Raw genomic sequence first — 23,221 nt, 5'->3', positions numbered from 1 at the left:
GAGCACCTAGATTAATAAAGCAAGTTCTTAGAGACCTTCAAAAAGACAAACTCCCACACAATAATAGTGGGAGATGTTAACAACTTACTAATAGTATTAAACAGATCATCAAGACAGAAGATTAACAAAGATATTCAGGACCGGAACTCAGCACTGGATCAAATGAACCTGACAGACATCTACAGAACTATCCACCCAAAAGCAACAGGGTATACATTCTTCTAATTGCCACATGACACATACTCTAAAATCGATCACATAATTGGACACAAAACACGCTTCAGCAAGTGCAAAATAGCTGAAATCATAACAACCACTTCTCGGACCACAGAGTAATAAAATTAGAAATCAAGACTAAAAAATTCACTCAAAACCATATAATTACATGGAAATTGAATAACCTGATCCTGAATAACTTTTGGGTGAATAATGAAATTAAGGCAGAAATCAAGAAGTCCTTTGAAACTAATGAGAAAAAAAGATACAACATACCAGAATCTCTGGGAAACATCTAAGGCAATGTTAAAAAGAAAATTTATAGCACTAAATGCCCACATGAAAAGTTAGAAACATCTCGATTTAACCACCTAACATGACAATTAAAACTACTAGAGAGTCAAGAGCAAACAAACCCCAAAACTATCAGAAGACAAGAAATAACCAAAATCAGAACTGAACTGAAGGAAGGAGATTGAGGCACGAAAAACCATTCAAAAGATGAACAAATCCAGGAGTTGAGTTTGTGAAAAAACAATGAAATAGACCATTAGCTAGAATAATAAAGAAGACAAGAGAGAAGATCTGAATAAACACAATTAGAAATTACAAAGAGTACCAGTCACCCCATAGAAATACAAATAATTATCAGAGAATATTATGAACATCTCTAAGCACATAAACTAGAAAATCTAGAATACATGGATAAATTCCTGGACACAGACACCCTCCAAAGACTGAGCTAGGAAGAAACTGAATCCCTGAGCAAACCAATAATGAGCTCCAAAACTGACTCAGAAATAAATAACCTACCAGCCACAAAAAGCCCAGGACCAAATGGATTCACAGCCAAATTCTACCAGATGTACGAATAAGAGCTGGTATCATTTCTACTGAACTTATTCCCCAAAATTGAGAAGGAAGCCCTCCTCCCTAACTCATTCTGAGTCCAGCATCATCCTGATACCAAGCCTGGCAAAAACACAGCAACAACAAAAAAAAATGAAATCTTCAGGCCAATATCCTTGATGAACATCGATGCAAGAATCCTCAACAAAATACTGGCAAACTGAATTCAGCAGCATGTCAAAAAGCTAATCTACCATGATCAAGTAGTCTTTATCCCTGTAACATAAGGTTAATTCAATATATGCAAATAAAAATATGTGATTCATCACATAAACAGAACTAAATAGAAAAAGTACATGATTATCTTAATAGATGCAGAAATGGCTTTCAATAAAACTCAACATGACTTCATGTCAAAAACTCTCGATAAACTGGATATCGAAGGAACATACCTCAAAATAGTAAGAGCTCTCTATATTAAACCCAAAGCCAATATCATACTGACTGGGCGAAGGTGGAAGCATTCCTTTTGAAAACCAGCACAGATCAAGTATGCCCTCTCACTAGTCCTATTCAACATAGTATTGGAAGTCCTAGCCAGAGCAATTGGGCAAGAGAAAGAAATAAAGGATATCCAAATAGGAGGAAAGGAAGTCAAATCTTTCCTGTTTCCAGACAACACGATTCTATATGTAAAAAACTCCTTAGTCTCAACCCAAAAACTCCTTATGCTGATAAACAACTTCAGCAAAGTCTCAAGACACAAAAGGAACATACAGAAAAATCACCAACATTTCTAAACACCAACAACAGTCAAGCAAGAGCCAAATCAGGAATGTAATCACATTCACAATTGTCACAAAAAGTATAAAACACCTAGGAATAACAAGGAAGGTGAAAGATCTTTACAAGGAGAATTACAAAACACTGCTCAAAGAAATCAGAGATGACACCAACAGATGGAAGAATCATTCCATGCTCATGGATAGGAAGACTCAATATTGTTAAAATGACCATATGACCCAAAGCAATTTATACATTCAATGCTATTTCTATAAAACTACCAATGGCATTCTTCACAGAACTAGAAATAACTATTTTAAAATTCATATGGAACCAAAAAAGGGCCCAAATTGCCAAGCAATCCTAAACAAAAAGAACAAAGCCGGAGGCTTCACTGTATCCAACTTCAAACTATACAAAGGGGCTACAGTAACAAAAAGGGGATGACTGGTACAAAAACAGATATATAAACCAATGGAACAGAATAGAGGTCAGACATAAGGTCGCACATCTACAACTATCTGATCTTTGACAAAATTGACAAAAACAAACAATGGGGAAAGGACTCCCCGTTCAATAAATACTGACAGAATAACTGGCTAACCATATGCAGAAGATTGAAACTGGACCCCTTCCTTACACTATATACAAAAATTAATCCAAATTGTATTAAAAAGTTAAATGTAAAACCCAAAAGTATAAAAACCCTGGAGGACAACTTTGGCACTACCATTCTTCATGTAGAAATGAGAAAAAATTTCATGACAAAGACACCAAAAGCAATTGCAACCAAAGAAAAAATTGACAAATGGGATCTGTTTAAGCTAATAAGCTTTTGCACAGCAAAAGAAACTACCAACAGAGTAAACGGACAACGTACAGAATGGGAGAAAAGTTTTGCAATCTATGCACCTGACAAAGGTCTAATATAAGGAATATAATAAGGTCATCTATAAGGAACTTATTACAAGCCAAAAAGAAACAACCCATTAAAAAGTAGGCAAAGGACATGAACAGACACTTTTCAAAAGACATACATGCAGCCTAGAAGCATATGAATAAAAGCTTAACATCACTCATCATTAGAGAAATGCAAATAAAGACCACAGTGCAATACCATCTCACACCAGTCAGAATGGCTCTTATTAAAAAGTCAAAAAGTAGGCTGGGCGCGGTGGCTCAGGCCTGCAATCCCAGCACTTTGGGAGGCCGGTGTGTGTGGATCACGAGGTCAGGAGATCGAGACCATTCTGGCCAACATGGTAAAACCCTGTCTCTACTAAAAATACAAAAATTAGCTGGGCGTGGTAGCGTGTGCCTGTAATCCCAGCTACTCAGGAGGCTGAGGCAGGAGAATCGCTTGAACCCGGGAGGTGGAAGTTGCAGTAAGCCAAGATTGCGCCACTGCACTCCAGCCTGGCGACAGAGCTAGACTCCATCTCAAAAAAAATAAAAAATAAAAAAATAAAGTCGAAAAGTAACAGGGGCTGGCGAGGTTGCAGAGAAAAAGGTACACTTATAAACTGTCGCTGGGAGCGTAAATTAGTTCAACCATTGTGGAAGACAGTGTGGCGATTCCCCAAAGACCTAAAAATGGAAATACCATTCAACCCAGCAATCTCATTATTGGGTATATACCCAAGGAATATAATTTGTTCTATCATAAAGACACATGCAGGTATATATTCACTGCAGCACTGTTCACAATAGCAATGACATGCAATCAACCTACATGCCCATCAACGGTAGACTGCATAAACAAAACATGGCACATACACACCATGGAATAATATGCAGCCAGAATAAAGAATGAGATCATGTCCTTTGCTGGAACATGGATGGAACTAGAGGCCATCAACCTTAGCAAACTAATGAAGGAACAAATATAGCATGTTGTCACTTTAAAGTGGGAGCTAAATGATGAGAACACATGGACACATAGAGGGGAACAGCAGACACTGGGGCCTACATGAGGGTGGAGGATGGGAGGAGGGAGAGTATCAGAAGAAATAACTAATAGGTACTCGGCTTAATACCTCGATGATGAAATAATCTATACAACAAACCCCCATGACATGAGTTTACCTATATAACAAACCTGAACATGTACCCATGAACTTAAAATAAAAGTAAAAAAAAAAAAAAGGAAGCAGCAGCCAATCAATAGTTTACAGCACTGAAGTATAATGTGCCAAAGTGAATGTAAAGAGTTATGGTTATAAGGTATGGTAGATATTGAAGTGAATAAAATACCATTAAAGGATTTCAGGCAGGAGTCTGATGCTAAAATTTGTGTTTTATGAAGAGCCAAGTATGGCTGTGTGAGCAACAGATGGGCAAATGGCAGGACTGGATGTGGCAAATATGAGAGGGTGACATTGATGGAAATGATAAATTACAAGAGTGACAGGGGAGCTAGAAAAAAGTAGGTAGATTCAGAAGATAATTTGTGGATAGAATCAAAATAAATTGTTGGTTGGTGATTAATTAGATGTAAGAAGGAGGGATGCCTAGATTTTTGACCAGTGAAATTTGAGGTACTTACAGGACATTTTAATGAAGGTGTTCATAAGGAGTAAGATATACAGAACTGGAGGTGAGGAGGTAGGTCTGAGATAGATTTGGATCTGGGAGGCATTGGAAGAGTAACTTAAAACCAAAAGAGGATATAGATGGCCAAAATGTGGAGGTTTGGAGCAAAGACAGAAGAAGGAAAACATCAATGTGATGAAGGAGACCTTGAACAGAGAATGCTAAGGAGGGTCTTGAGAGCCACAAAGAAAGCCAAAATGCTTTAGCTAGCATACAAGGGCAAGACAGGAAATCTGAGGAAAAATGGTGTCTATATATCAGAGGGTAGAGGAAATGCCTCCCTTTGAATCTGAACAACTCTAATGCTCAAAAAGTTTGTAATTTTTAAGCAGAAGCCACAGTGAGCAGTATCTTCTGGAAACACTCAGTTAAAATTCAAGTGTTTATTCTCTGAATGGTCAAGGGAAAAATAAATAAATAGAGATTGAAGGAGAGGTGTAAGGCACGTAAAGGAAGATATTGAAAAGAAAAGAGACATAAGAAAAAGGTAATATAGAAATAAGAATCTTAGGTAAATAGCAAGATTGAGGAAAGTAATTTGGGAAGAAGAAAGAATGTTATATATGGTAATAAATGAAGGAAAATAGTTAACAGAGGAGAAGAGAGAAAGTATAAGATGAGAAGAACAAAGCCAAGACAAGAGTGCACATCAGCACATCAACACAAAATAAGTCTGTATAGAATACTGTTTATAGGTTAATTATATCCTCAAGGGAAAAAGTATAATATTTGATACAATAATAAGCTGTTGGCTTGTCTCTGTTCCTGTCAGATGTTCAGCTTTTCAACTAGTTTTAAATACTTGAACATCTTTTCAACTTCTTTTGGCTTTATCTATATAACCATCCATTTAGCCACTGATTTATTTAAGAGATATTTATTCAGCACCTTCAACGTGCTCACACAGGATTTAAAGCTTGGTGCGGAGCTTACAGATATTTGCTATATTAATATTTTAGAAAACATGAGTTGTATCTAACATTACAGACTTGAAATTTAGATCAATGATTACCTAAAACACACAAATAATTTTACATAAATTGCAATGTACTGAAGTTTATGAATTTTCTGAAGGACTTTTATACTGTACAGGTCATCAGAGCAATGGATTCATATTTATTAGACATATTGCTTAATGAGTCTAACAATGGAATTGTTATTTTTTGCTTTAAAAAATGTATTCCTAAATTATTTTTAAATAGACAGTTTTTTAAAGCATTTTTAGGTTTGCAGCAAAATGAATCAGAAGTTACAGAGAGTTACCACACACACACACTCCTCCCCCACTATCAACCTTTTGCACCATAGTGGTGCATTTATTACAACTGGTGAACCTACATTAACAAATCATTATCACCCAAAGTTCACAGTTTACATCAGGGCCCACTCTTAATATTATACATTCTACAGGTTTTAACAAATGTATAATGACATGTATTCACAATTATAGTATCAAACAGACTAGTTTCACTACCTTAAACGTCCTGTGTACTCTACCTATTCATCACTCCTTCCCCACTAACCCCCAGTATCCACTGATCTTTTTCCTGTCTCTATGGTTTTACATTTTCCAGAAAGTCACATAGTTGAAACTGCACAGTATGTAGCCTTTTCAAATTGGCTCCATTTACCTAGTAACGCATCTATAAGTTTACTCCATGTCTTTTCACGCCTTGATAGCTCACTTCATTTTACTGCTGAATAATACATTGTCTTTGATGGAGGGAGTTTATCTCTTTTGTGCCTTCTGCCACGTGAGGACACAGTGTTCCTCTCATTTGGAGTGTGCATCGTCTAGGCACCATCTTGGAAACATACAGCAGCCCTTATCAGACATAGAACCTGCCAGTACCTTAATCTTGGACTTCTCAGCCTTTAGATCTGTGAAAGATAAATTTCTGATCTTTATAAATTACCCAGTCTATGGTATTCTGTTATACCAGGACAAAGCTAAGACAGTATGTGTCTGTTATTTTGTTAGGCACAGTTCTAGGCTCTGGGAATAAATGAGACAAGATTGTTCCTTGGCTAATTAAGAAGGTCACATTCCTAATTAGCCAAAGAACAATCTTGTCTAATTTATTCAGAAGGTCATATTCTACTGGAAGAGACAGACGATAAACAAATACATTTATGTTTACAATTACATTTATATTTAAAAAGTGCTGTTGAGAATAAAAATAGAGCAGGAAAGAGTAGGACTGAAGGATATCCTGTTTTACAGAAGATATTGATAAACCTTCTCAGATAAGGTGACATTTAATCAACGACTTGAATGAAATGAGAAAGGGAACCATGAAGATACCTGGTAAAATAATAGTCTAGTCAAAGGGAACAGGAAGCACAAAGGCTTTGTAAAGGCATTGGACTCAGTGTGCTAAAAAACAGCAAAGAGGTAAATGTCTATATTATTTGGAAAAAATGCAGCAAAATCTTTGAAATTAACTGGCATAGGCCACTGTGTTGGTAAAATTAGAACCATAATACTTTTATAACAAATTAACATATTAATTTTTAATACGTGCACATATTTTATGACACCCTGGTCAAAGTGTTACTCTACAATAATCAAACTAATTTTTATGTGTTTTTGTGTAGTTCACCTTAGCATGATTTATTTGTACTTTGTTTTGTATTTTAATGGGGCAAATACATTTTTATAAGATATAAATTTTGATATTTTCAGCATGTCAATTAGAAGGTAGTAAAGTATTCTATGTTTGCTGTTCTCAAATACCAACATATCAATATATCTTTTTCAATCTTGGTATTTTCTTGAATGTTTTCTAAAATAACACCTTCAATTTAAGGGCAATCATAATTCGAAGTCTCATTTTTAAACTGGACTCTTAATCTTCTCCTTACTTGTAAAGTTTGAATTAAATTCTGTATACTGGATATTAAAAAGTTATTTCACGTTAAAAAACAGTCTACTCTGCACACAACAGGTTTGTATGTACTTGGAAGAAAGGAGTTGAATTGAAGCTAAAGGAACAATGACCGTGCACACTGTCCTTAATACTAACTGTGAACACCAACATGTCTCAGCACCACACTATAATTTACAAGAGGCTTATGACTCAGTTAAAAAAAAGCTGCATTTTAAGGACAGTTCTGTTAGAATGTAAATTCATCTAAAACACAAGGATGTGAAATGACTTTCTTATTTCATTGTGAAATACCTAATATGACCTACCCTCTAAAGAATTCATGAAACATTATTACTCTTAGTGATTTCCAACGTGATCCTCATATGACATGTGAGATTTTTTCTAGGAGATTTTACTTGATCTCAACTAGTTATATACTAAGTTTCAGCAGTGTCATCTATATATTTAATACTCTATACAGTTGAAAATGTCAGCAATGATTAATGCTTTCATTTCTAGAGTTCCTCCATATGCTTTTAAAATCAGTTTTTCTTCAAAATAAGTTAAAGAAGCACCTTTTATTTTTCCATTTTATATGTGAGGAAACATATCTTGAAGATGTTAAGGAGGCATCATTTTTGTAGAACAGAAAGTAAATGTTGGAGAGGGGTCTAGAATCCATGGATTCTGAGTGGATTGTGTATCCATGGCTCCTTCTCCATCATCACACTACAATTTGCAATAACTTGTTTAAAGAAAAATATTACTTCTCACCTTTGTGACAGTTTTTCCATATCACATGTCGAGTATTCTCATAATTTATGTTCATCCAACTAAGCAAAATTCTTTCAGAATCAGAATATATGTTGCTGGATGCAAAACAAGGATTGACTTTTGGTGTATTTTGCACACATATGGGGGGCATATTATTGCTGCAGTATGGTACTACACGGGATAGAACCAAAACCTGAAATTGGGAGAGATAACTTTTATTAGATGCAAATGGAAAAATAGCAAATTAATATTTGAAGAGAAAATTTTAAAAAACATGACAGGAGATAAAAGAGGGCACTAGTATTTTCTGGTTAAATGGATTCAATCAGAAGTAAAAGAGGAGAACAGATGTGTCCCAATAATGCTCATTTTAAATTGACAACTTTTTGCTTCTGTGGTATTTAGTCTTTAAGGAACTACACTGTATAATTTACAAGAGGCTTATTGTACATTTAAAACATAACTGCATTTAAGAACATTTCTGTTAGGATGTAAATTCATTTAAAACACAAGGATGTAAGATGCCTTTCTTAGTTCCTTACCAGCTCATGCAGCTTAGAAAAATAAGCCAAAGTAAAAGTAAATAAGTTACCAAGTCAAAAATTATTTTCTTATATTTATTTAAGAGGTCTGTTTTAAGATGATAAACGTGTACAAAATTTGTAATTTGACATATTGTTACCCTATAACTTAAAGTGTGGTATATTCACATATCACCATTCACTACATGTACACCACATGTTTTATTAGGTAGCAATGCAACTGGATTTAAAAATAATTTTAGCAATATTAAGATGAAGTAAAGAACTCTGTGTCTGTCAGTAAAGCACTATAGTACAGAGCTACTCAAAGTAACACTCTACTAACCATTGTCTACAAGTTCTAGATGAGATGAACAGTTTGTGATCTGCCACCTCACTATATACATCTCAAGAGTTTCTGAATGGAGCATTGGTTCACATTAGAGTACACAGTGTAAGCTCAGCTCCTTGATTTATCCCAAACCTTTAATAGACGGTTTTCCAATGGTATGGGTATGAATACAACAATTTGAGTCATATGTGCTATAAAGATACTCTTGATACCCTGCTCATATCTCCTTAGTTCCACCTTTACATTCTGAAGCTTGCTTATTGTGAAAACCTGTAAGTCTCTGCTTGAGGGATGTTTTGTTTTTTTGTTTTTTTTTTTTTTTCTGGCATATGAGAGCACACTCAGCTCACAGAGGGCAAGGTAGGAGCGCCAGAAGATAATGACCCCAGCAACAGCCCCTTACCAAAGACGGTCAGGGAATTGGTAGTTAATTACTCCAGATTCCTCACCAGTCAGTTGAGACACGTTCTAAAATGTATCCTATTGGTCCCCAGTGGCACTGAGCTTCAGTTGCCCACAGTGAAACCTGATTGAAACCACAACTGTTACTGACTTCATTATACTATCTGCTTTAATTCCCTACTCTACTACTGATGCTTCTTGGGAGCACTTCTGAAATAAACGATTTGCACTCAAATACTTGTCTCAGCATCTGCTTTCAGGGGAATCTAACCTAAGACAAGTACTCTTACAGTCAAGTACATGTTAATAGTAACTGAAAAAGTGCTCTTTTTCTAAGTAGTGCATATTTATGCCATGCAGTGTTTCAAATAACTACAGTATACAAATTGTTAAAATACCTACGAGCATCCAAAACTGTTCTTTTGTTTGCCACTATGAGAAGTACTTTAAAATTTGATTTAAAAAAAATCCATTTCTGAATGTTAGCTATTTATCTAGCATATGTGAACTGCATCATTTTAGCATTTTGTATAGACGTTTAATGGAACTGCCTTCTTTCATTCTGGCAGTTTTGTGGTCTAGAAGTCCTACATTTCAAACCTCACGTATTATAAAAAGGCAATTTAAAGCCTTTGAAAAGGACCCCTATCAATTTCTGTTTTTTATTTCTGGGAAATACCAAATGATAAATTACTTGAGTACAGCTGATGAGATATATGTTTGGGACTAATGACCTGAACTGGCTCAGGATTCATCTGTCATCTATCACTTCTACTCTGCAAATAAGACAAGATCTGCAAGTGACCCTTGACTAAGAATACAGATTTAATGATGGACCCATATGGAGCACGGTGGTAATCTTTAGTATTGGAAGAGCCATTACACTAAGTGCTTAATTCTACAGCAGTGTTTCTGAAATTATCGGTGGTAAAAAAAACTTATGAATTTTCTCTTTACCACAGAATGATAGTTTTGTAAAATACTCTGAAAATGAATTGCTAGAAAAATAAAATGAAGAATTAAAATGTACGCAAAGTCCAAGACTCCATCACTTGCAAATCCAAATACACCTGGGGCAATAAGTGTTACTATTTATCCGTTAACATGCAAACCACACCAAGCATGAGTTGAAGGAATGGAGTAAGAATTACAGAGGCAAGAATGTGCTGTGAGCCATGCCAGCTAAGATGAATTTTGGGTAAATCATATTTCGTGATCCATACTCAGGAAATTATTTCATGCCCTCAGAAAACATTGTTTCGAATTATCTTTCATTTTTGTTAAAGATTTGATTCAAGCAATGTAATAGCACCCTTTAAAGTCAATACATTGGCCACAAAATAGAACACAGTCCTGGGCTATCCCACTATGTCACTATAGGACATTTAAAAGACTTCAGAACAACAATGGCAAAACTACTACTAATAGTATACATTTACATATATTAAGCGCTATCTCACCCCTATCATGTGCACTTTCAGGTTCACATGAACTTTGCTATTATATTTGGCTTATTGTTTATTAATGACAACTTTTTAAATTATGTGTTCTTTTAACCCATTGGCTTAGAAAACATAATTTTCATTTTTACTTGTCCATAAAAATCTCTGGATTTTTGAGACTAATGAGATATTTGGATTTCTTCTGAAGAATCACCTTGACTAGGCTTATGTTGACACAAAGAAAAGAATCAATTGTCAGTTTATGTATGATCTTTCCTTTAGATTTAGAGATGCCTGATGGTTTAACGCTTATTTGGAGTCTCTTTAAACCCCCTTAACTAAAGAAATGTATAGCAATACATTTATAAGACATCCAAGTTACTTGAGAATCCAGATGAGGACAGTGTACCAGATCAAGCACTCATACCTCAGTGTCAGTGTTTCGTATTGAGTAATGAGAAATTGCTCATTACTCTGAGGGTGCTGCATGACTAGAAAACTGGAAAGATTTCTCAGACTTGAAGGCTTTCCTGTATTGAAATGGTCCTTGCCCACCATATTCCACTTCTTGTAACCATTTCTGACGTGAGTGTGAAGTGAGTGGGACACAGGAAGCTATGCTTTGAGTCACAGCTCTTGGCTTTGCTGTTGGTGTGCATTCTGTGTTATACCTATCTTTTGTACTTCCTTAAAACTAAGTTAACATGTTGTTGTGTAAAATCTACTGTATTTCACAGTTTTGATCATCAAACCAAACCCAAGACCATGCTTCTGGTGAAGCAGAGTAGGCCCTATATGACTAACAGTGCAAAGGATCATATTTCCAGCATTAACAACCAGTCACCAATGAAATGAATTTTCGCACAAGAATTCTCTTCTTACATTCAGCAAGAAAGATAGTTCAGGTTGATGGTGAAAAAGAGGAGCACAGGAGGAGCAAGTCAGGAATCATGCAGAAGAAGGAACTCTCCAGAGGGTGATCTGGGTGGCTGACTCCAAAGGAGACTTCAGACTGCCAGGGGGCAACAGGAGGGCCCTGGACTCCTGGGCCCCAGCAGAGAACAACAAGGAAGAAATAAGCATTATCTGCATCAAATTGTTGCGTATGGTCAAATTCATGTGATCTTGAAAGAAAGAATGTGTGCCTGTGAGACTCAGTTTCTTCACTGCTAAGTTGAGGGTTTCAGTTGTGAGGATTTAATATTAAAAAATTTATTGACAGAGTCTTACACATACTACTCACTATTCAGCTCTTAATTTTGCCCTTTCCTTCGAGTCGCTAATTCCTGATTCTATTCAATTCCTCCCTTGTTCTCTCAGTCCTACAGCTCACCTCTCTGGGGTTGCAAAGTGTGAAGACAGAACAAAAGGCTCCATTGGTCCTAGTGGACAAGACCTATAGTGCTATATTTGAAAACCTAGGGAATTATTCAAGGACTGAAACCAGGACTTGTTTATGCAATAAAGGTATAGAGTATAGAGGTATAATTTATGCTATGTTAATCTACCCACACATGCAATTTGGCAGGAAGTAAGTTTGAGAATCTCATAAAAACCTTTTGCCTATAGTTGTATGAATCTTAGTGAATACAGTTTTATAGCAAGAGACTACTGTGTATTAGACGTGAAAACAATAATTTTCACCAGTACTCATTCTTTAATTCTCCCTTTTAGTACTAGAATATTCCTGTAGCTACTCATTCTAGAGACTGTATTTCTCAACTTTTTTTGCAGTTAGATGTGACTGTATGACTGAATTCTGCCTAACGAAATCTGAAATGAAAAAGACATATTTTTCAGGTCACATCCTTAAAAGGTAACTCCTTGCTTCCAGTACTCCTTTACCTGCTCTTCCTTCTTCAGAGAAATCAGACCCATACATGAAAGCCTAGTACTGAAGAGGAAAGAGATACTCTAGAAGCTTTGACCCTCTCACATCTCAGCAGTTCCAAGAGAAAGCAATAAAAAAAAAAATCTCTCATTTAAGGCACTGTGTTTTTGAATCTTTCATAGCAGCATTGTCTATACTTTAATTAATACATGATTTATATTAATCAACAGAGAAGCAGCGAACAATAATGGAAATGTTACCTTGTATATCTGTAGAAATACATCCGTCCATGCCCGTTTACTCCAGGCTTCAAATTTAGACATTTCTATAACAATAGAACATTTTTTCTTAGGTGTACAGGAACTCACAGGCATCGTATTAGTGGAAGACTTTAAGAAATAAAATAGTACAACATTAATTAAAATTTAAGGCAAATTTAGCATATGAGTTTTTTTTTTTTTTCAAAACATGTGGATGCCTTTTCTATACTTTAATCAAGAGCTCTAATTTGCAATGTGCCAATAATAGAAGATATCAACACAGGTAACTTTATGGAGCACACAGTCTCATTTAGATCGTACATTTATTCATTCAATGCACCTACTAGATCACTCTGTAGAATAAGCGGCCGAACAAGATATGAAGTTCTTCTGATTGCTGAGCCAAGAAAGAATCACACCCTTTGGATAAGGCCACAGGACCTCAGCATAGTGCCAAAGAACAGGCAGGCACCTGGTTCTCTACTCATGTCACATGGCAAGCATAGCGAGAATCCTACAACCTAGTTGCCTCAAAGCCTGCAGACTCCTCAAAGACCACTCCACTCTCAATAGGTTACCACAAAGTAAACTATATATTATGACAAAACTATACATTTCTTGCTTCATTTCTATTTTCCCCTGAAAATGAAGAAGAAAAGTGGCACACGGTGGTGCAAAAAAGCCAGTATTTTATTTGGAAAATATATATTCTAAAAGTTTAAGAATAAAATTTACATAACCCCACCTTAGTCTTCATTTATAAATTCTCCAAAGTAGTAATTATTTATATATTTAAGAAAGCCTTAGACTCCCACACATTAATAATGGGAGACTTTAACACCCCACTATCAACATTAGACAGATCAACGAGACAGAAAGTCAACAAGGATACCCAGGAATTGAACTCAGCTCTGCACCAAGCGGACCTAATAGACATCTACAGAACTCTCCACCCCAAATCAACAGACTATACATTTTTTTCAGCACCACACCACACCTATTCCAAAATTGACCATATACTTGGAAGTAAAGCTCTCCTCAATAAATGTAAAAGAACAGAAATTGTAACAAACTGTCTCTCAGATCACAGTGCAATCAAGCTAGAACTCAGGATTAAGAATCTCACTCAAAACCGCTCAACTACGTGGAAACTGAACAACCTGCTCCTGAATGACTACTGGGTACATAACGAAATGAAGGCAGAAATAAAGATGTTCTTTGAAACCAACGAGAACCAAGACACAACATACCAGAATCTCTGGGATGCATTCAAAGCAGTGTGTAGAGGGAAATTTATAGCACTAAATGCCCACAAGAGAAAGCAGGAAAGATCCAAAATTGACACCCTAACATCACAATTAAAAGAACTAGAAAAGCAAGAGCAAACACATTCAAAAGCTAGCAGAAGGCAAGAAATAACTAAAATCAGAGCAGAACTGAAGGAAATAGAGACACAAAAAACCCTTCAAAAAATCAATGAATCCAGGAGCTGGTTTTTTGAAAGGATCAACAAAATTGATAGACCGCTAGCAAGATTAATAAAGAAAAAAAGAGAGAAGAATCAAATAGATGCAATAAAAAATGATAAAGGGGATATCACCACCGATCCCACAGAAATACAAACTACCATCAGAGAATATTACAAACACCTCTATGCAAATAAACTAGAAAATCTAGAAGAAATGGATAAATTCCTCGACACATACACCCTCCCAAGACTAAACCAGGAAGAAGTTGAATCTCTGAATAGACCAATAACAGGAGCTGAAATTGTGGCAATAATCAATAGCTTACCAACCAAAAAAAGTCCAGGTCCAGATGGATTCACAGCCGAATTCTACCAGAGGTACAAGGAGGAGCTGGTACCATTCCTTCTGAAACTATTCCAATCAATAGAAAAAGAGGGAATCCTCCCTAATTCATTTTATGAGGCCAGCATCATCCTGATACCAAAGCCTGGCAGAGACACAACAAAAAAAGAGAATTTTAGACCAATATCCTTGATGAACATTGATGCAAAAATCCTCAATAAAATACTGGCAAACAGAATCCAGCAGCACATCAAAAAGCTTATCCACCATGATCAAGTGGGCTTCATCCCTGGGATGCAAGGCTGGTTCAATATACGCAAATCAATAAATGTAATCCAGCATATAAACAGAACGAAAGACAAAAACCACATGATTATCTCAATAGATGCAGAAAAGGCCTTTGACAAAATTCAACAACCCTTCATGCTAAAAACTCTCAATAAATTAGGAATTGATGGGACGTATCTCAAAATAATAAGAGCTATTTATGACAAACCCACAGCCAATATCATACTGAATGGGCAAAAACTGGAAGCATTCCCTTTGAAAACTGGCACAAGACAGGGATGCCCTCTCTCACCACTTCTATTCAACATAGTGTTGGAAGTTCTGGCCAGGGCAATTAGGCAGGAGAAGGAAATCAAGGGTATTCAATTAGGAAAAGAGGAAATCAAATTGTCCCTGTTTGCAGATGACATGATAGTATATCTAGAAAACCCCATTGTCTCAGCCCAAAATCTCCTTAAGCTGATAAGCAACTTCAGCAAAGTCTCAGGATACAAAATCAACGTGCAAAAATCACAAGCATTCTTATACATCAATAACAGACAAACAGAGAGCCAAATCATGAGTGAACTCCCACTCACAATTGCTTCAAAGAGAATAAAATACCTAGGAATCCAACTTACAAGGGATGTGAAAGACCTCTTCAAGGAGAACTACAAACCACTGCTCAAGGAAATAAAAGAGGATACAAACAAATGGAAGAACATTCCATGCTCATGGGTAGGAAGAATCAATATCATGAAAATGGCCATCCTTCCCAAGGTAATTTACAGATTCAATGCCATCCCCATCAAGCTACCAATGACTTTCTTCTCAGAATTGGAAAAAACTACTTTAAAGTTCATATGGAACCAGAAAAGAGCCCGCATCGCCAAGTCAATCCTAAGCCAAAAGAACAAAGCTGGAGGCATCACACTACCTGACTTCAAACTATACTACAAGGCTACAGTAACCAAAACAGCATGGTACTGGTACCAAAACAGAGATATAGATCAATGGAACAGAACAGAGCCGTCAGAAATAATGCCACATATCTACAAGTATCTGATCTTTGACAAACCTGACAAAAACAAGAAATGGGGAAAGGATTCCCTATTTAATAAATGGTGCTGGGAAAACTGGCTAGCCATATGTAGAAAGCTGAAACTGGATCCCTTCCTTACACCTTATACAAAAATCAATTCAAGATGGATTAAAGACTTAAATGTTAGACCTAAAACCATAAAAACCCTAGAAGAAAACCTAGGCATTACCATTCAGGACATAGGCATGGGCAAGGACTTCATGTCGAAAACACCAAAAGCAATGGCAACAAAAGCCAAAATTGACAAATGGGATCTAATTAAACTCAAGAGCTTCTGCACAGCAAAAGAAACCACCATCAGAGTTAACAGGCAACCTACAAAATGGGAGAAAATTTTCGCAACCTACTCATCTGACAAAGGGCTAATATCCAGAATCTACAATGAACTCCAACAAATTTACAAGAAAAAAACAAACAACCCCATCAAAAAGTGGGCAAAGGACATGAACAGACACTTCTCAAAAGAAGACATTTATGCAGCCAAAAAACACATGAAAAAATGCTCACCATCACTGGCCATCAGAGAAATGCAAATCAAAACCACAATGAGATACCATCTCACACCAGTTAGAATGGCAATCATTAAAAAGTCAGGAAACAACAGGTGCTGGAGAGGATGTGGAGAAATAGGAACACTTTTACACTGTTGGTGGGACTGTAAACTAGTTCAACCCTTGTGGAAGTCAGTGTGGCGATTCCTCAGGGATCTAGAACTAGAAATTCCATTCGACCCAGCCATCCCATTACTGGGTATATACCCAAAGGACTATAAATCATGCTGCTATAAAGACACATGCACACGTATGTTTATTGCGGCATTATTCACAATAGCAAAGACTTGGAACCAACCCAAATGTCCAACAATGATAGACTGGATTAAGAAAATGTGGCACATATACACCATGGAATACTATGCAGCCATAAAAAATGATGAGTTCACGTCCTTTGTAGGGACATGGATGAAATTGGAAATCATCATTCTCAGTAAACTATCGCAAGAACAAAAAACCAAACACCGCATATTCTCACTCATAGGTGGGAATTGAACAATGAGAACACATGGACACAGGAAGGGGAACATCACACTCTGGGGACTGTTGTGGGGTGGGGGGAGGGGGGAGGGATAGCATTGGGAGATATACCTAATGCTAGATGACGAGTTGGTGGGTGCAGCGCACCAGCATGGCACATGTATACATATGTAACTAACCTGCACATTGCGCACATGTACCATAAAACCTAAAGTTTAATAATAATAATAATAATAAAAGAAAAAAAAGAAAAAAAAAAAAAAAAAAAAAAAAAAAAGAAAGCCATGTAATCATTTTTGCATAGGAACTCCATAGAGATTTTTAGACAAATGTACAAAAACATATGGGTTATCCAAAAATTATGATCCTAATAATATTTTGTACATAAAACTCGAGGACTCTGAAATAGAATATTCTAACATAGGCCAAATACCAGTACATACAATAATAACTGTGTGGTTTGTTCCAAGAAATTATATTTTCTTACCATAATTTCAATCCACCTCTTATAATCTTCTGGTTCAAGCAAAAATTCTGGCAGGACATGTGAAATACATCCTCCTTGAGCACTAAAATTAAAAAAGAAAAACTCAAGTTATAATACAATATACATGTTCTATATATGATTTGCATTGACCATTAATTAAATATTTCAAGTCACATTTGTACATATGCTAGATTTTATTGTTCAAATTTAAAAGTTATATAATTATCCAGAGGTGGCAGTGGCCACTGGGTGAAGCTTCTCTGCCTTTGGAAAGGGGAGGGAAGAGTGAGAAGAAAGTGTCCTATGGTTTGAGTGCCAGCTCAGCCACAGTACAATATAACACCAGGTGGAATTCTAGTTTTTTAACTCTAGTCTGTTGCTCTGAACAGCACCTCTGGACCCACCTGGGGTCTGGGGGAACTCTAAGCCTTAAAGGAAAGATATAGGCCTGGCTGGCTTTGCCACCTGCTAATTGTAACTCTTCAATGCCCAAATACAGATACACATTTCCAAGAATCAAGATGATACAGGAAAACATGAGCTCACCAAATAAACTAAATAAGGCACCAAGGACCATTCCTGGAAAAACAGAGATATGTGACCTTTCAGAGAGAGAATTCAAAATAGCTGTGTTGAGGAAACTCAAAGAAATTCAACCTAACGTGGAGAAGGAATTCAGAATTCTATCAGATAAGTTTAACAAACAGATTAAAATAATTTTAAAAAATCAAGTAGGAATTCTGGAGTTGAAAAATGCAATTGGCATACTAAAGAATGGATCAGTCTTTTAATAGCAGAATTTATTAAGCAGAAGAAAAAGTGAGCTTGAAGGCAGGCTATTTAAAAATAGATAGAGGACACAAAAAAAGAAAGAATAAAAACAATGAAGCATACCTACATGATCTAGAGGATGGCCCCAAAAGGGCAAACCTAAGACTTACTGGCCTTACAGAGGAGGTAGAGAAAGAGCCAGGGTCAAAGAGTTTATTCAAAAGATAATAGCAGAGAACTTCCCAAACCTAGAGAAATATATCAATATCCCAAATCAATATCCAAATATCCAATATCCAAATGAATTTTAGAACACCAAACAGAGTTAATCCACAGAAGACTACCTCAAGGCATTTAATAATAAAACTCCCAAAGCAGGCTACCTCCACACATTAAATAACCAATCTCCCAAAGATCAAAAATTTTAAGAAATGATCCTAAAGGCAGCAAGAGAAAAGAAATAAATAACATATAATGGACCTCCAATATGTCTGGCAGTAGACTTTTTAGTGGAAACGTTACAGGCCGGGAGAGAGTGGTATGACATATTTAAAGTGCTGAAGAAAAAAACAAAACAAAAAACACTTTTACACTAAAATAGAATATCTAGTAAAATTATCCTTCAAATATGAAAAAGTAATAAAGACTTTACTAGACCCCTAACAGTAGTTGAGAGATTTCATCAACACAAGACATGCCAACAGGAATACTTCAAACAGAAGGAAAAGGACAATAACAAACCATAAGTAATTATCTGAAGGCACAAAACTCAAAGGCAATAGTAAGTACACAAAAAAAACCCACAGATTATTACAACACTGTAACTGTGGTGTGTAAACTACTCTTATCTTAAATAGAAAGACTAAGTAATCAACCAATTAAAAATAATAACTACAAAGCCATAGAGTACAATATGATATCAATAGAAACAACAAAAATTAAAAAGCGAGGGGTTGAAGTTAAGGTGTAGAGTCTTTATTAGTTTTCTTTTCACTTGTTTCTTTTTTGTTTGTTTGTTTATGCAAACTGTGTTAAGTTGTTATCAGCTTAAAATAAGGGTTATAAGATACTATTTGCAAGCCTCATGGTAACTACAAACCCCAAAACATATGACAGATACACAAAAAATAAAAAGCAAGAAGCAAAATCACATTACCAGAGAAAATCATCTCATTAAAGTTAAACAGGAAGAAAAGAAAGAGAAGAAAATGAGAAAAGAAATTTTAAAAAGGCAGAAGTAAATCCTTACTTATCAATAATAGTATTGAATGTAAATGGACTAAAGTATTAAATCAAAATATATAGAATGGTTGAATGGATGAAAAAAGATCCCATGATCTGTTGCCACAAGAAACACACTTCACCTATAAAGATGCACATAGACTGAATATACACGGATGGAAAAAGATATCCCATGCTAATGGAAATTTAAAAAAAAAGCAGGAGTAGCTATACTTGTATCAAAAAAAAGTAGATTTCAATACGAAAACTATAAGAAGAGACAAAGAAGGTCATTATATAATGATAAAAGGGTCAATCAAGCAAGAGGATATAACAATTGTAAATATATTTGCACTAAACACGGTTACACCCAGATATATAAAGCAAATTTTAGAAGTAAAGAGTGAGATAGGCCAATAGATAATAATAGCTAGAGAGTTCAACCCCACTTTCAGCATTTGACAGATATTCCAGACAGAAAATGAAGACACATCAGACTTCATCTGCACTATAGACCTAATGGATCTAATAGATATTTCCAAAAGTTTTCATCTAATGGCTATGGAACACCTATTGTTTTCCTCAGCACATGGATCATTCTGAAGGACAGACCACATGTTAGGTCACAAAACAAGTCTTAAAACATTCAAAATTTAAAATTATATCAAGCATCTTCTGACTACAATGGGATAAAACAAGAAATTAATAAGAAGAGGTATTTGGAAACTATACAAATATGTGAAAACTTAAAAATGTGCCCCTGAATGACCAGTGCTTCAATGAATAAATTAAGGAAATTGAAAAAATTCTTGAGATAAATGATATTGGAAACACAACATATCAAAACCTATCAAATATACCAAAAGCAGTACTAAGAGGGAAGTTTATAGCTGTAAGTAGATACTTCAAAAAGCAGAAAATCTTCACACTAACAACCGAATGTTCCATTTTAAGGAAAGAGAAAAGCAAGAGCAAGCGAAATCCCAAAGTAATCGAAGAAAAGAAATTATCAACATCAGAGCAGAAATACATGAAATTGAAATAAATAAATCAATAAAACAAAGGTTGCTTTTTTGACAAGATAAAGTTGACAAACCTTTAGCCAGACTAAGATAAAAAGAAAGAAGATACAATAAATAAAATCAGAGGTGATAAAGAAGGCATTACAACTGATACTGCAGAAATTCAAATGATCACAAGTAGCTACGATGACCAATAAACTGGAAAATCTAGAAGAAATGGACAAAGTCCTAGACACATGCAACTGACCAAGACTGTAACAGGAAGAAATCCAAAACCTGAACAGACCAATAACAAATAACAAGATCACAACCGTAAGAAAGAGTCACCCAATAAAGAAAAGCCCAGGACCAAATGGCTTTACTGCTGAATTCTACCAAATATTTAAAGAAGAACTAATACCATCCCTACTCAAACTATTTTATAAAATAGAGGAAGAGGGAATGCTTCCAAAATCATTATATAAGGCCACTATTACCCTAATGCCAAAAGCAAAGAAATATAAAAAAGGAATGCTACAGTCCAATATCCCTGATGAATATTGATGCAGAAAACCTCAACAAAATATTAGCAAACCAAATTCAGCAATACAGTAAAAAGATCATTAATCATGACCAGGTGAGATTTATCCCTGTGAGTCAAGAATGGTTTAATGTATGCAATGTATGTAATACAATCAATCAAGTAGAACACATCATCAACAGAATAAAGGACAAAAATCATATGATAATTTCAACCAATAGTGAAAAAGTATTTGATAAAATTTAACATCACTTTAAGATAAAATACTCTCAAAAAACTGGATGTGGAAGGAATATACCTCAAAAGAATAAAATCCATATATGACAGACCCACAGCTAGTATCATACTGAATGGGGAAAAACTAAAAGCCTTTCCTGTAAAATCTGCAACACAACAAGGATGCCCACTTTCATCACTGTCATTGAACATAGTACAGGAAGTCCCAGCTAGAGCAATTAGACAAGATAAAAAATAATGAGCATACAAATTAGAATAAAAAAGTCAAATCATCCGTGTTTGCAAATGATATGATCTTATATTTAGAAAAACCTAAAGACTCCACCAAAAAACCTATTAGAAATAATGAACAAATTCAGTAAAGTTGCAGGGTACAAAATCAACATACAAAATTCAATAGCATTTCTATATGCCAACAGTGAAAAAACTGAAACAAGAAATTTTAAAACAGGTGTCCCATTTACAATAGCCACAAATAAAATTAAGTACCAAGGAATTAACTTAACCAAAGAAGTAAAAGATCTCTATAAAGAAAACCATAAATCACTGATCAAATATGTTGAAGAGGACACCAAAAAATGGAGAGCTATTCCATGTTCATGAATTGGAATTATCATTATTATTAAGATGTCTATGCTACCCAAAGCAATTTACAGATTCAATGCAATTTCTGTCAAAATACAAATGACATTCCACACAGAAAGAGAAACAAAATCCTTACATTTATATGGAACCACAAAAGACCCAGAAGAGTCAAAGCTATCTTAAGCAAAAAGAACAAAACTGAAGGAATCACTTTACCTGATTTCAAATTATACTACAGAGCCATAGTAACCAAAACAGCATGTTACTGGTCTAAAAACATACACATTGACCAATGGAACAGAATACAGAAACCAAAATCAAATGCACAGGCCTACAATGAACTCATTTTCGACAAAGGTGCCAGGAACACAAAGTGGTGAAAAGACAGTATTGTCAATAAATGGTACTGGAAAAACTGCATATCCATATGCAGAAGAATGAAACTAGACATCTGTCTCCCACCATACACAAAAATAAAATCAAAATATAATAAAGGCTTAAAGCTATATCCTCAAACTATGAAACTACTACAAGAAAACTTCAAAGAAACTCTGAACGATACAGGTCTGGGCAAAAATTCCTTGAGTAATATCCCTCAAGAACAGGCAATTAAAGCATAAATGAATACATGGCTTCTGTATAGCAAAGGAAACAATCAACAAAGAAAATAGACAAATCCTATAATGGGACAAAATATTTGCATACTACCCATCAGTCAAGGGTTAATAACCAGAATATATAAGGCGCTCAAACAACTCTGTAGAAAAATATCTAAGAATCCAATTTTAAAATAGGCACAATATTTGTTTCTTTTTAAAATTTTTATATTTATTTTGTTTCTTTTTTTACCTTCAATCAACTAACACCATTTTTTGTTTTTTCATTTTTGTATTTTTCTATTTCTCATTTCATTTTTTAATGGGCAAAATATTTGAAAAGGCATTTATCAAAAGAAAACATACAAATGGCAAATGGCCACATGAAAATGTACTTAACATCATTGATCATCAGATAAATGCAAATCAAAAGTATAAAGAGATATCATCTCATCCCAGTTAAAATGACATTTATCCAAAAGACAGGCAGTAACAAATGCTGCTGAGGATATAGAGAAAAGGGAGCCTTTGTACACTGTGGTGGTAATGTAAATTAGTACAACCATTCCAGAGAAAAGTTTGGAGTTTCCTCAGAAAACTAAAAACAGAGCTACCTCAAAATCCAGCAATCTCCTTGCTGGATATATAGCCAAAAGAAAGGAAATCGAGCCAAGATGGC

The 23,221-nt window shown here is 35.3% G+C and overlaps 1 protein-coding gene across 1 annotated transcript in view; it reads right to left on the bottom strand.

Moving 5' to 3' along the window:
• Positions 1–23,221, bottom strand: part of CFAP47 (cilia and flagella associated protein 47) — a 466,299-nt gene that overhangs the window by 259,666 nt on the left and 183,412 nt on the right. The window contains exons 31-33 of the mRNA XM_024240715.2: positions 17,591–17,672; positions 12,893–13,021; positions 8,085–8,277 (exon numbers count right to left, since the gene is read on the bottom strand). Coding sequence (XP_024096483.2) covers positions 8,085–8,277; positions 12,893–13,021; positions 17,591–17,672 — 404 coding nt within the window. The remainder of the gene's footprint in view (positions 1–8,084; positions 8,278–12,892; positions 13,022–17,590; positions 17,673–23,221) is intronic.

The sequence above is a fragment of the Pongo abelii genome, chromosome X, assembly GCF_028885655.2.
Source record: "Pongo abelii isolate AG06213 chromosome X, NHGRI_mPonAbe1-v2.0_pri, whole genome shotgun sequence".
In the NCBI taxonomy this organism is placed as follows: domain Eukaryota; kingdom Metazoa; phylum Chordata; class Mammalia; order Primates; family Hominidae; genus Pongo; species Pongo abelii.
Note: the sequence above shows the minus strand (reverse complement) of the source record. Positions and strands in the feature narration are given on the sequence as shown.